The following is a 12,936-nucleotide window of genomic DNA, read 5'->3' as shown; positions in this document are numbered from 1 at the left end:
CACTGCCTCTTCCATTTCATTTGGCATTTTTCAAAAATTTTTTTTAATAATATCAGCTGGCCCACGTCAGCTGATTCCACAAAAGGCACCCAACGACGGGTACCTGTTGCAGAACTAATACCTTTAACTGTTTTTTCAGTCATGAACAAATGATGATTCTTATGTAGAAGGTTACTTGGGCTTTCTGATCTTGGATAAAGCCCATAGTGATAGTGGGATGGGCTCCACGTATTGAGGCCCCTCACCAACTCGACATGCTTACTGGGTCTTCGTTTTCGGCAGAAATCCCTCGCTCTCTTTCGCTTGCCTCCATAACACTCTCGACGGGAGCATCGACAGCGATCAATCTTCAGGAGAATTTGAACGGAAATATTAAAGCCAAGACCTTGAAATGGTACCACTTTTACTATTTTCCTCTTCTTTTGGTATTCAGGAATTTTTCTATTTTACTTTATATTTCTATTTTCTCGACGGAAATTTCTCAAACGCCTCGAAATCAATCTAAATGGTGGTTTATAACGTTAAATAAGTCCAATCAATCCGCTTTAAACAGTTTTTTCGTGTCTCTAGTTCCATGCCTCAATGCACGTTTAGCACTAAGTAAATTCTTGGATTCCATGGCTTAAAAATATGTATTTTATAGTTGCGCTCGAGGAAAACTAATCTTTGGGAGTGTAGATTAACATGTAGCTTTTTGTTTCCTTTTAGCTGGAATAAACTTCGGGGGGAGTCTTTACTAGTTCGTTGGAGTATATGGCGGTTTCAGTATCCAGAAAGCTTTTACGTTCCTCTTATGGGTCCCTAAATGCACTTGGCCGCTGTGATTCTTCAACTATCAAATGTCCATCATTTCGTACTTATCATTGTAAGAAAGATATGCATCTATTTTTTTTTTCTTTGTCGGTCATTATTTGTTAGATTGCAAACTTGGGTCACTTTTGTGGCTTTATAAATCTTAATTTTCTTTATTTGTCCATTTTTCCCTATCTTAACAGATTTGTGCGGCCATCTTCGTGGGGATAACATGTTTTCTTCAGGATCCTCCTGTCTTTCAAAGGTTCATGTTTATTACAGTTTATTTGCTCACACTGTTGGTTTTTAAAAGCTACTACCGATGGAATGTCCACAGTAACCGCGTATTCAACACGCCAATTTGTTGGGCTCTGCTTGCTTCCCGTACTTTTGGTGTTTTAGTTATAAGCCTATGTTGTATTGCTTCCCGTACTTTTGGTGTTTTAGTTATAAGCCTATGTTGTATGTATTACTGTAGGGTGGATCGCCTATCCTTGCGAATAGATGGCTTTCAACTTCCATTCTGAATCCTGAATCGGGTGAAGGAGCATTTCCCTCTCATTTATTGTCTACGAAGCCTGTGGTAACAGCAGAGCGTAGTATTGGTAGGAGGAAGACCTTAACATGTCATGCATTCATTTACAAGTACCGCTTTGCTTAGGAGAAGCATACTTCTTATTGAGCATGTGTGTGCAATGTGCATGTGCTTGTTTACCTTTAATAGATATGATAATAGCCCTTTTTTCTTGCGAAGCGCCAGAGTTTGTTGAAGGTTGACACTTACAATTCATATAACTACCTTGGTTTTTTTTAAAGGAGCAATTTTTTATAAGTAACAGATAAAAATTAGGATTATCATTTTTTGACGGAGAGAGCAGTTCAATTTTTGTGGTAGTTTGATACATCAAAATGTTTGTTTACTTTATGTTTATTTTGACTTCCTTCCCATTACTTGTCTTTTTTCTTATATTTCATCTTGTGGCTATGGATGAGCTTGCCAAATAATTTGAGCATTGCTACTGATATCAAATTTGATGTCTCTATAAAACGTTTTAATGAAGTAATGTAACGTGCTGTAGGACTTTATCAAGACCTGGTCATTCCAGTAACAAATTTTCATAATGAAGATAAGGGATTCATGGTTTTGGCTGGCGATGTTTTTGATGTGCCTATTAGGAAGGATATTGTTCATCGTGTGGTGCGATGGCAGCTTGCAAAACGGCAACAGGTGGTTATTGATAATTATTTTCCAGTTTTGGTGGCATGGGGTTATAATGGCACTAATGGTATTAATGTAAAAGTATAAGTAGCAGTAAATAGAAAAACCAAAAGCATGGTTAATGCTTTTACTTTTTAGTGATACCTTAACAAGTGTAAGAAATAGTGTGGCTGCATTCTGTCCTGCAATTGTTGCAATCGGTGAATTCCTGTTTTCATTCTTATTCCAAGTGCAATATAGTGTTGCCTCAGAATCCTTTGGGTTCTTGCATTACTGGAAGTTTACTGATCAAGTTCTTCTAGATTGTCACCTGTCATTTTTTTGGGGTTTTGAATGTTTAGATCCTTGTGAGCTTTCTCAACTTTAATCTTGCATATGGTTAGTCTGGAATCTAGCTCAAAGAGGGAAAAAAGGTTATCAATCCTGTCTTGTGAATCATGGGATGAAGTGCATGTGGATATCAGTAAGACTTATTGCTGATTGAGCGACCTGCAGGGAACACATTCAACAAAAACCATTAGCGAGGTTAGTGGCACTGGGAGAAAGCCTTGGCGGCAGAAGGGTACTGGTCGAGCAAGGCATGGAACATTGCGTGGACCCCAGGTAGTTACTCTGCTTATAGTTATGGATTTTAAGGTTTGCATTGTTACCAAGAAATTTAGATGTATTTCAATGGACCGTAATGAATTCAATGGGTGTGCACAGTTTAGGGGTGGTGCTACCATGCATGGCCCTAAGCCACGAAGTCATGCTTTCAAGCTGAATAAGAAGGTTCGTCGTCTTGGGCTGAAGATTGCTTTGACAGCTCGTGCAGCAGAAGGAAAGGCATGTCTCTTGTCCCTTCCCAGTATTTTCTGTTTCTGGCTTACTCTGATTAGAGTTGTAGGTTGGAATTTAATTATGAAAACATCAACATATGGTAATTTCTTTTGGACCTTGTAGAAAGTATGAGCTGTCCTCAGCTTGTATTCTGTCTCTGTCCTTAACTGGTTTAGTTAATGGGTTCTATGCTTGTGTGCTGTAGTATTTGCCATTACTTGGGTGATATTAGGAAGATTAATGTAAGTCACTTGTCAGTTCAGAACTTTACCACCTGGTGGCTTTCGAAAAGTTGAGTAAACATTCAGAGTTGGGATGAGGTTGAGATGTCCTCCAGAAATAATGGAAATGTCTCTGGTGAAGCTCAAATTCTGCTTATCCAAGCACAAGTGTAGGCTGTGTAGCACATATGTTCTTTTATGATCAATTTTCAGGAATTACTTATCAAAAAAAAAAAAAAAAAAATCAAATTTCAGAAATTCATCTGATTTTTTCTCATGTGAAAAGTACCACCAAGAAGCCTTTTATTGACTTTGATTGGTTTATTTGGATAAATATTGTTTCACCAATTTAGCGTATATGATTATTCTTGAATATCAATGATAATTTCTTTATTGAGCATATGAAGATCTTTCATTTTTTTTGTTCTCTTAACAAAAGTGCCTGAATCGTATTTTTGGCATGTTCTTTCATGTATTAAGTACTGGAATCTTTTGTTCTATTTGGTTAATGAGACATAACTCAAAAATTTGGCAAGTGTACAGCTTCTAGTATTTGATGACTTGGAGGTTCCAACACATAAGACCAAGAATTTGGTGAATTATGTCAAGCAAATGGAGAACACCAAGAAACTTCTGCTGGTGGATGGTGGCCCCATAGGTGAAAAGTTGAAGTTGGCTACACAAAATCTACATTATGCAAATGTACTGCCATCAATTGTAAGTTGCTCTTCTGACCTTATTCCTTGCCGTGTTTCAGTTGTAAGAAAATTAATTAATTTTTGTTGTCCTAAGGAGGGATCGTGGGGAGGTAGGTGAAATCGGGGGGGCCTCGAGTGTGGGACCCAATTTACCAAGATGAAAAAGATTTATCATACGTATTCAACTATTTATGTTGAGTATTTGAAAATAACTTCCAAACACATGGTTGCTTTGTTTCCCATGAGTCAAGTTAGATAATTCAATTGGGTAATGCTGCTGGCTGATGCTTGTTGCTCATGTTTTACAGGGTTTGAATGTCTACAGCATCCTGCTTCATGACACACTGGTAATGTCCCGTGAGGCAGTAAACAAAATTGTTGAGAGGATGCACACTCCAATTAACCGTTAAAGCACTCCACTTTACAAGCTACATTCCAGTTTCAGATGAGAATACGAATTATTTTCTCTTTCATAGAAGAAATGGGATTCAGAACATATTTGTGCGCTGCTTCTGTCAAAATATGGAAATCCATTGTTGGATGGGTTGATTTTTCTTGTGCATTGGCCTTGTATCTTCAGCCGAGAATTTTGCAGTTGAAAATTGGCTGGCTATCCTAAATCACGATTAAAGGCAGGGAATTCACTTTTTTCTGCAATTTTTTTTTATGTGCCACTGGCTAACATTATAAAAAGTATGTTGCAGTGGAAGTACTTTTGGCTTCATGAATCATATTTTTCTGTACCATTTGAAATACGAACAAGTGATGGACATGGAAGTTAAGAAATAGTGACTTCAGGTCACAATGGCTGATAAAAACCTGAAGGCTTTGAAAAAGAGCTTGCTCATTCGTGATATTGCACCGCAGCCAGATGTTATCTTTTAGGTCAGATGGCAATAGCTTTGTGGATCTTCTGGCTAAGGTCAAAGTGTGGCTGAGTCAGCCTGAGAAACATTGTTATGATTTCAAGTTCAAACTTGTCCGGTCGGTGTGGAAGTGATCCATGGCGGTCAAAGTGTGCTGGACGTTGAAAACTTTAGCATTATTCCACGGAGACAATCGAGCACAAGCTGAGTTCTGTTCATTTTCCCCGTGAATGACTGCAGTCTCTGCTACTAAACCCATATTTCTTTCATCTTATTGTCTGTGGAAGTATGCAGCTTATCATTATTTATTTATACATACATACATACACATGCGTACGTATGTATGTATATATAAATTGTAACGTAGAAAAATCGCCTCAACTGGTAAAGTAAGTGCCTTTCAAAAGTTATTTATAGTCATCCCGATCGATGCCTACTGTGACGACTATCGTTGCTTTGACAACTTCAGATCTCACCTGAACCACATTTGTCATGTGATGTCATGTGATAGGAAAGGTGTTTTTTTTTTTTTTTTTAAACATTTGAGAGGAGGGGGTTTCAAACTCCGATTTCTATTTTGGAGACTAGGATAATGCCAATCAGGTCATCTAACTTTGGCAAGTATTAATTATTTATTGATACTATAGTCCATATTTCGTTTTAATTGTTAATTAAATGGAAGTAATGCTTTTTGTACTCCAAGAGTACGTAATGGGAAGGTAAATACAACCACCAATTATGTCCACTAAGAAAATTCGTTATATAATTTGACTTTATTAAGGCGACAATGATCGCCTCAACAACCTTGATTTCGAAAGAAAAAAGGCTAAACTATCATAGAATGGCTTTTACATAGAAAATGGGACGGCAAACGACGACACCTGCCTTGAAGGCTTGAACCGATAAAGAAAGGTCACTGTTACTCCCAGGTCAAGCGTCACGCTGATCTGTCCTCCTCCATCTCCATGAAGATTGAAGAAGACCCTGTCGTTTCTCTTCATTTCTCTTCTCCCACCTAAATTTAGGTTCTAAAAACTAATCTTTCATTCTAAGACTAATCTTTATATTCTGTTTTCTCTTCAGTACTCACAGTCCCTACATTTTCAACTCCTCTTTTTGTTTTTAACCCTCCTCTCCTGCACAAACCCTACTCAATGGCCAAAACTAGACCTGGCAAAAGGGACATAGATTCCTACACCATTAGAGGCACCAACAAGGTTGTCAGAGGTAAAACCCAAAACATCCACCTTTCAAAAAATGTTCGTTTTTTGTTTGTTGGGTTTCAAAGTTTCTAACTTTTTGGTTGGTTTTGGCAGCTGGGGACTGCGTGCTGATGCGACCATCGGACACGGGTAAGCCCCCATATGTGGCGCGCATAGAGAAGATCGAGATGGATGGTCGGAACAACGTGAAGGTGAGGGTGAGGTGGTACTATCGGCCCGAGGAGTCAATCGGAGGGCGGAGACAGTTCCACGGAGCCAAGGAACTCTTCTTGTCCGACCACTATGACGTGCAGAGCGCCCACACTATCGAAGGGAAGTGCACCGTTCACTCGTTCAAGAACTACACCAAGCTTGAGAATGTTGGGGCTGAGGATTACTATTGCCGATTTGAGTACAAGGCTGCTACTGGAGGGTTCACTCCCGACCGAGTGGCCGTGTGAGTTTTTTGTGGTTTAATTCAAACTGAATCATTCGAAAAGCGAATCGGTTTTAGAGTATTTTTTTGAATCCTTCACTCAACCACTTCAATCAATTGATTCAAATTGACTCAGCTGATTCAAAGAATGGTATTTTTGCATTAAATTTGTGATAACATTGTCATGCCCTTATAACTCAATGGTATTTATTTTCTTCTTACATGAGAATGTTGAAGGCAAAAAAAAAAAAAAGGATACTTGAGCTCGAATACATGAATTATATGCTTATTGAATTTATTTAGACTCAAGTTATGTTCTTATTGAAACTAGTCTATGAATTTATGTTTTAAATTATTTTATACATGATTTTAAATGTTTGCATTGCATTATATTATTTTTTATATTTTTATTAACACTAAAATAACTGATTCAAAATTTTCATGAATAGCTTATTCGGTCATTCCCGATTCTGATTGTTTGAGCTTAGTTTTTTGCTCTTTTGGGTTTGGTTTACATCTGTTTTTTTTCTCTTTTATTTTTTGTATTGATTTGGATAAGTACATTGATGGGTTCTGATTTTTTTTGGCATTTTTCCTGAAGGTACTGCAAATGTGAGATGCCTTACAACCCGGATGACCTCATGGTGCAATGTGAGGGGTGCAAGGATTGGTAAGTTGATGTAGGTTCTTATTTTATTATTATTATTTTTTTTCTTCGTATGAGTGGACAATCTCCCAAAATGATGCCCACTTTTCTTCCTTTGTAGAGTTTTTGAATTTTTGTTCCCTATCCTCTCTTAATTAGGCTTCTTATCCTTTGTACACTTACTCTGCAGTTGGGTTGTGACCCTAGTGAGTTAGAAGAATTAGATATGTTTAGTTATCAAAACAAGAATGGATGATAGAGCTTTATGTTAGACATGATCAGCACATGGATGGGATAATCAATCTACAATCCAGCTATCATAAAGAAGAAATTAAGTAGAAATAAGAGCAAGCTTTCCTTTTGCAAACAGCGAAACACGGCTAACAGAAGCCTAGATGTTTAGTTGTTCTATCCTGGTACTCTTTTTGCCAGATATGTCTATATCTCGCTGTCTTGTTTATGCTTTTTGTCATCATCCTGTTGTTTTTTGGCTCTTGTTTTGATTTGGATTAACTGCTGTAAGTTCCATGTTGTGAAAGATTAGTTTTCTTTTGTTAATGTTTACAAATGTTGGACTGATGTGTAATAAGTCATTCTGTAGAAAATGGAAAATCCATTCCTATTGATGTTGCATAATTATACTGCTTTGGGAGTGCCTTGAGTTCTGATATGCTGTGTTTGAATTTCAAATCACTTGCTCATGAGCTAATTGCAATACTCACCATTGCCGTATAGGTATCATCCTGCTTGTGTGGGCATGACCATTGAAGAAGCTAAAAAATTGGATCGCTTTGTGTGTTCTGAATGTTCATCTGATGAGGATGTTAAAAAACCCCAGATTACATTTTCAGCATCACCAGCTGCTGATGCCAAGGTGGGAGGAATACTTTGTTTTCTTAATTCCACATAATTGTAGATGCATGTTGTGTCTTTGTTTGCGTCATTTCTTTTCTCGTCTCATCTTGTGCATGATGCACAATGCACATGTTTTTGTGCTAATGTATTTTTTGGTTTTTGTATTAGAGGTTAAAGAAAATAGTAGTGTTGAGAAATATTCTGTTCAAGTAAAACGTGGTTTTTATTTTTGAAACAGAAGGTGCATATTGTCTGAAACTCAAACCGTGGTGGACGTCTCTTGTTCGGTGTAGTTGGTCTGGAGGTAGATTCTGCATGTTTATAAAGGAAAAAAATATTTTTTTTTTATAGGTAAAATAAAATTTTATTGAATCAAGTAATGAGGCATAGCCCAAGTACATATAAGGTATACAATAGCTAACTCCTAATTACAAGTTAGAATCTAGAGATGGATTCAAGAAAATCATGAAAACTAGCCCAATTAAAAACAATAGCAGAGACCCAAAGAAATAAGATACAGAAAAAAAAAACATCTAAATTCTTCTAAAGAGCGTTCCTGGTCATTAAAACTCCATCCATTCCTTTCAAGCCAAATACACCACGTGACAGAGAGGAGTCTTTTTCCACATGGATTCCATTTGGGGGTTGCCCAGAAGGCCCCTACAACAAGCAAAAAGATCGACCACCCTCCTAGGCATCATCCTTATAATCCCAATTTATAAAGGAAAAAAAAAATTAAGACAAATCCTTTATAATAAGAGCTCTATTGTCCCAAGAATTAGATATAACAGCATGAATATTCTTGACTTTCTTGTATCTCTCAACAGTCCCCTGATGTACTCCACTCCTTAAAACTTTTTTCTGGCAATCCCTAATGTTGATTTCTCATTTTTCCCATTGCCTTTATTGGCCTACATGCCATTTTGGTCATACGCAAGAAGATGTTATGTTGGAGAGTTAAGGAGATCAGATTTGGTGATTGAAATGCTACTGCAAAAGTGGTTCTATAGAGGCCACTATTTGCTTCTGAACATGTTTAGGGTAAAATAAATGTCCCCCCATCGTGCTTCTTAAACATCTCTCGGACTTAACTAAAATCGTTTGGCCGCTTAATATCATATATAATTCCAAGTAAACATTTCTGGGGGATTTTTTTTCTGTTGTTTACACGTTAATCTCATAGTCTTGAGCTCCTTTTGTCTCGGTCATTCTATTCAATTTTAACACTATTTTTAGCTTCCATGCAATTTTAATATAAAAGCAATGGCATTAATTATACGCTTGTCTAGCTCTGGTAAACACACATAGTATTCCACTTTTATGTCCTTTCTGGTGTCATAGGTCAAACTAAGAATTTCCTCACTCATGCTAAAATCTGCAGCACATTATTTGTGGAAGATCTCGTATGAAGCACCTTGTTTATTTAGTCCTGTTACAGCATCAGGCACACCGGTTGTGATAAAATATTTCTTTGTTCTTATGATATTTCTGTGTTTTTATTTGTTAGACTATAGTGAACTATGGATTTGCTTGGGGCAGCTAGATGCTAAAATATTATAATATCTTGTTTCATATTTATCAAGAGAAATCCTAAAATCTGACTCAGGCCTGCCACTCTCTCTCTCTCTCTCTCTCTCTCTCTCTCTCTCTCTCTCTCTCTCTCTCTCTCTCTCTAAGTCCCAAAATGCTTTTGTTCGGGGTAGGCAAATTCTTGATTCTATGCTGATTGCTAATGAATGTCTAGACAGCCGTTTGAGGGAAGGGGTTGCAGGTTTCATTTGTAAGCTGGATATGGAGAAGCCATATGATCATGTGAACTGGGATTTTCTTTTTTATATGCTTGGGAGATGTGGATTTGGGGGGAGGTGGTGTGGATGGATTAGACATTGCGTCTCTACTACTCGGTTTTCAGTGTTAGTTAATGGGAGTCTTTGTGGTTTTTTTCATAGTTCTCGCGGTTTGAAACAAGGGGATCCGTTATCTCCCTTCCTTTTTGTTATTATCATGGAAGCTTTGAACCAAATGGTGGGGGCTGCTCTGAGGAAAGGGGGGAAGGGGGGGGGGGGGGGTGGATTTCTTTAAGGTGGGCAATGCTCATAATGGTTATATTACTATTTCTCACCTTTTATTTGCAGATGACACTATTATTTTTTGTGATGCTGATCGTGGACAGATTCAAGCCTTAAGGGCTGTTTTATCAGGTCTGAAGGTGAATTTGGATGAGTCGGAGATGGTTCCTGTGGAGGAGGTGCAGAGTATTAATTGCTTGATGGAGTTGTTGGGATGTAAAGTTGCTGCTTTGCCATTGAAGTATCTTGGTCTTCCACTTGGGCGTCTTTCAAGGCAAAGTCTATTTGGGATGGGGTAGTGGAGAAGAGTTGTACTGGTTTTTGGGGGGGGGGGGGGGGGGGGGGGAGAAGGATGTGTGGGTGTTCTAAGGAGGTTAGGGGGACCTATGGAGTGAGTCTTTGGAAATTTATTAGAAAGGGATGGGAGAACTTTGTAAAACATACAAATTTTATTGTCGGTGAGGGGTACAAGGGTCCGATTTTGGCTTGATACTTGGTGTGGTGATCGGGATCTTTGTAGTGTGTTCCCTGCTATTTTTTGTATAGCATCTAATCGGCTTGCATCTGTTGCTGATCTGATGGTAAATTCTAATGGAATTTTGCAGTGGGATGTTGGTTTTACTAGAGCTGTTCAGGATTGGGAACTTAATGAGGCGTCTGATTTTTTCTGCTTCCTTTATTCCCTGCTGGTTTGGGGTGATGAGAGGGATAAAATGATATGGAAGCATTATGGCAGCAAAAAATTCTCAGTACAGTCTTACTATAAGGTATTGACTGTTCAGCAGAGTGATTCTGTTCCTTGGAAGTGCATTTGGAGATCTCATGTGCCTTCCAAAGTTGCATTTTTCATTTGGACAGCATCACTTGGAAATATTTTGACAATTAATAATCTGAGGATTAGTCGAGGTGCGTGTAAGCTGGCCCGTACATCCAAGGATATAAAAAAAAAGATAATCTGAGGAAGAGGGGCTTTGTTATTATGGAGTGGTGTTTTATGTGTAAGAAGCATGGGGAATCGGTGGATCATTTACTTTTGTTTTGTGAGGTGGCAAATGCATTATGGGATGGTGTTTTCAGAAGAGTTGTACTGGTTTGGGTGATGCCGAGGACAGTAGTGGATTTTTTTGCATGCTGTATGGGGTTTCATAGTTCTAAACGAGTGGTTGCAGTGTGGAAGATGGTTCCTTTGTGTCTCATGTGGTGTATTTGGTAGGAAAGGAATGAGCGATGCTTTAACGATAAGGAGCGCACCTTGGAGGAAATCTGGAAATTCTTTGTATTTACTTTATTACAATGGTTTTCTGCTATAGGACTTGATGGAGCTCAAGATTTTCTGTTTTCTTCTTCTTCTTCTTTATAGAATGTAACTAAGTGTTTTCTTTTGTATACTTCATGTGTACATGGGTTTCGTCTATTACATTCGTTCAATAAAATTTCATTGTATTTATTAAAAAAATGAAGGTGAGAACAGGCTCGATGTTGGTGGATTATTCGGAAAAATAGAAAATAAAAATTGTGTTATTTGGAAACCCTGTCTCATGGTTGATATGTTTATTTCGTTTATTTGGAAACTGAAGGCACTAGGGTCGGTAATTTGAAAATAACCCGTTATTGATTGACTTATTCTATTGGAATCGGTAATTTAAAAAAAGTAACGTTAGATACAGTAATAGAATATGTAAGTCCTGTTATTGATTTTAGCTAGAGGCATCAGAATGTTTTCTTTACCCTTTGGTAGTTTTATTCATTGATGATGTTCTAAATCCTTCACAGGTGGAGCCCAAGCGTCGCAGGAGATGACCAAAATTGAGGGATTGCACGAGGAGACAACTATTTGCGTGAGGAAGCGGCTCTTTGAGTGTTGTTTTGTGGAATGTACAGCGTAGACTGGCGCCTGTTAGTAACTTATAATGTATTTGACAGAGATATATGTATCTCTGCTAGGTTAATTAAAATACTGGACTTCTTTCATTCTGCCCAAAAAGAGATTTCAGTTCAACTGTGGATTTAGAAGAACGCATTGAACTGAAGGCATTGAAGTGAAAAAGAAACCAGATTCTGAACTTCTAGTAATGGTTTGTGGCTTGCATCATAGCAGCTTTCTCATTGTCTATTTAGTTGGATAACTTTTCCGATATGAGGTTCATTCGTTAATGTTTTTTGGCCGTCATGCTATGAGCCAGAAGGTGATCGTCGATGTTGCAGGCACTTCTCACACTCGGTTTTTTACTTGTTTACTAATCATTTGATGTCACATCAAGAGACAAGAAGATGGTGAAAATGATGATAAATACAATTTATTATATTGAATATTAATAAAATTTGTCTTCCAACTAGTGATCTATCACACGTGGAAGATTGTTGCGCTGGAGATAAATCTGTATAAATAAAAAATAATAATAATTCTATATATTTTGAGGTGCATTTGAGCAACTATTTAGAAGAGAATCAATCATAAACTGGGGTATTCCAAGGCATGACGAAGTAAAAAAAAAGCGGCAGCAGAAGCCATTGGCTCATTATTAACTTGAACCATCATGGTTCTATGTATTCATTTTTCTTATTATATTTATATGAGCATATATTCCATAGAAAGAAATGTAAAAACAAACTGAAGGTTTTGAAAAATTTCCTAGTTATATCTTTATGACCTCAGGCTAGAAAACTGTAACATTCTCCTGGAGTGAAGTTGATACAAGGAGTGATGACTAATGCACTCCTCATTTCCAAGGTTTACCAGGAGTACTATGGACCTAGGAAAGAGCTGACAAAAATGCAGACGAAGAGATTGGCATCGACCATTTCGACCCCTTTCCCTCAAGCTTCGTTTATGATCCTATATATACATATGGATCTAGCCTTTACATCTAATAATTCAGGCTTTTCTTGATAATGTAAAACGGGTCCTCGATTCCCAGCTAATTCTTGTAACGGAGAAGTTTTTTTACGATAAGCAAAGTGTAAGTTATTGGTAACAAGAAGGAAAACAGAGAGCAGTAATGGAGACGCTGAAAAACAATTCTGTGTATTGCACTGTACATCCAAAAGGAAAGAAGGCCGTAGCCTATATACACGTTGGGTCTGTAATAAACTAACAGAAAAATGAAAATAAT

The 12,936-nt window shown here is 37.7% G+C and overlaps 2 protein-coding genes across 3 annotated transcripts; both read left to right on the top strand.

Annotated features, from left to right (window-relative positions):
- Positions 1 to 231: 231 nt before the first annotated feature.
- Positions 232 to 4,504, top strand: LOC122276637 (50S ribosomal protein L4-like). The gene is made up of 9 exons (XM_043086510.1): positions 232 to 394; positions 709 to 865; positions 996 to 1,057; positions 1,271 to 1,397; positions 1,872 to 2,020; positions 2,507 to 2,614; positions 2,717 to 2,836; positions 3,595 to 3,768; positions 4,058 to 4,504. The coding sequence occupies exons 2-9, from the start codon at positions 754 to 756 to the stop codon at positions 4,157 to 4,159; spliced, it is 954 nt and encodes a 317-aa protein (XP_042942444.1). The 5' UTR covers positions 232 to 394; positions 709 to 753; the 3' UTR covers positions 4,160 to 4,504.
- A 974-nt stretch (positions 4,505 to 5,478) lies between these two features.
- Positions 5,479 to 11,958, top strand: LOC122276639 (chromatin remodeling protein EBS). Of its 2 annotated transcripts, XM_043086512.1 has the most exons (6): positions 5,479 to 5,842; positions 5,932 to 6,274; positions 6,855 to 6,923; positions 7,635 to 7,773; positions 7,993 to 8,058; positions 11,597 to 11,958. In XM_043086512.1, the coding sequence occupies exons 1-5, from the start codon at positions 5,770 to 5,772 to the stop codon at positions 8,008 to 8,010; spliced, it is 642 nt and encodes a 213-aa protein (XP_042942446.1). In that variant the 5' UTR covers positions 5,479 to 5,769; the 3' UTR covers positions 8,011 to 8,058; positions 11,597 to 11,958. The 2 variants fall into 2 exon arrangements, with proteins under 2 accessions (XP_042942446.1, XP_042942445.1); XM_043086511.1 differs by lacking the exon at positions 7,993 to 8,058 and having other exon boundaries at positions 5,480 to 5,842.
- The last annotated feature ends 978 nt before the right edge of the window (positions 11,959 to 12,936 follow it).

Source organism: Carya illinoinensis, chromosome 9, assembly GCF_018687715.1.
Source record: "Carya illinoinensis cultivar Pawnee chromosome 9, C.illinoinensisPawnee_v1, whole genome shotgun sequence".
Taxonomy (NCBI): domain Eukaryota; kingdom Viridiplantae; phylum Streptophyta; class Magnoliopsida; order Fagales; family Juglandaceae; genus Carya; species Carya illinoinensis.
The sequence above is the reverse complement of the archived record's forward strand: the minus strand, read 5'-3'. Positions and strand labels throughout refer to the sequence as shown.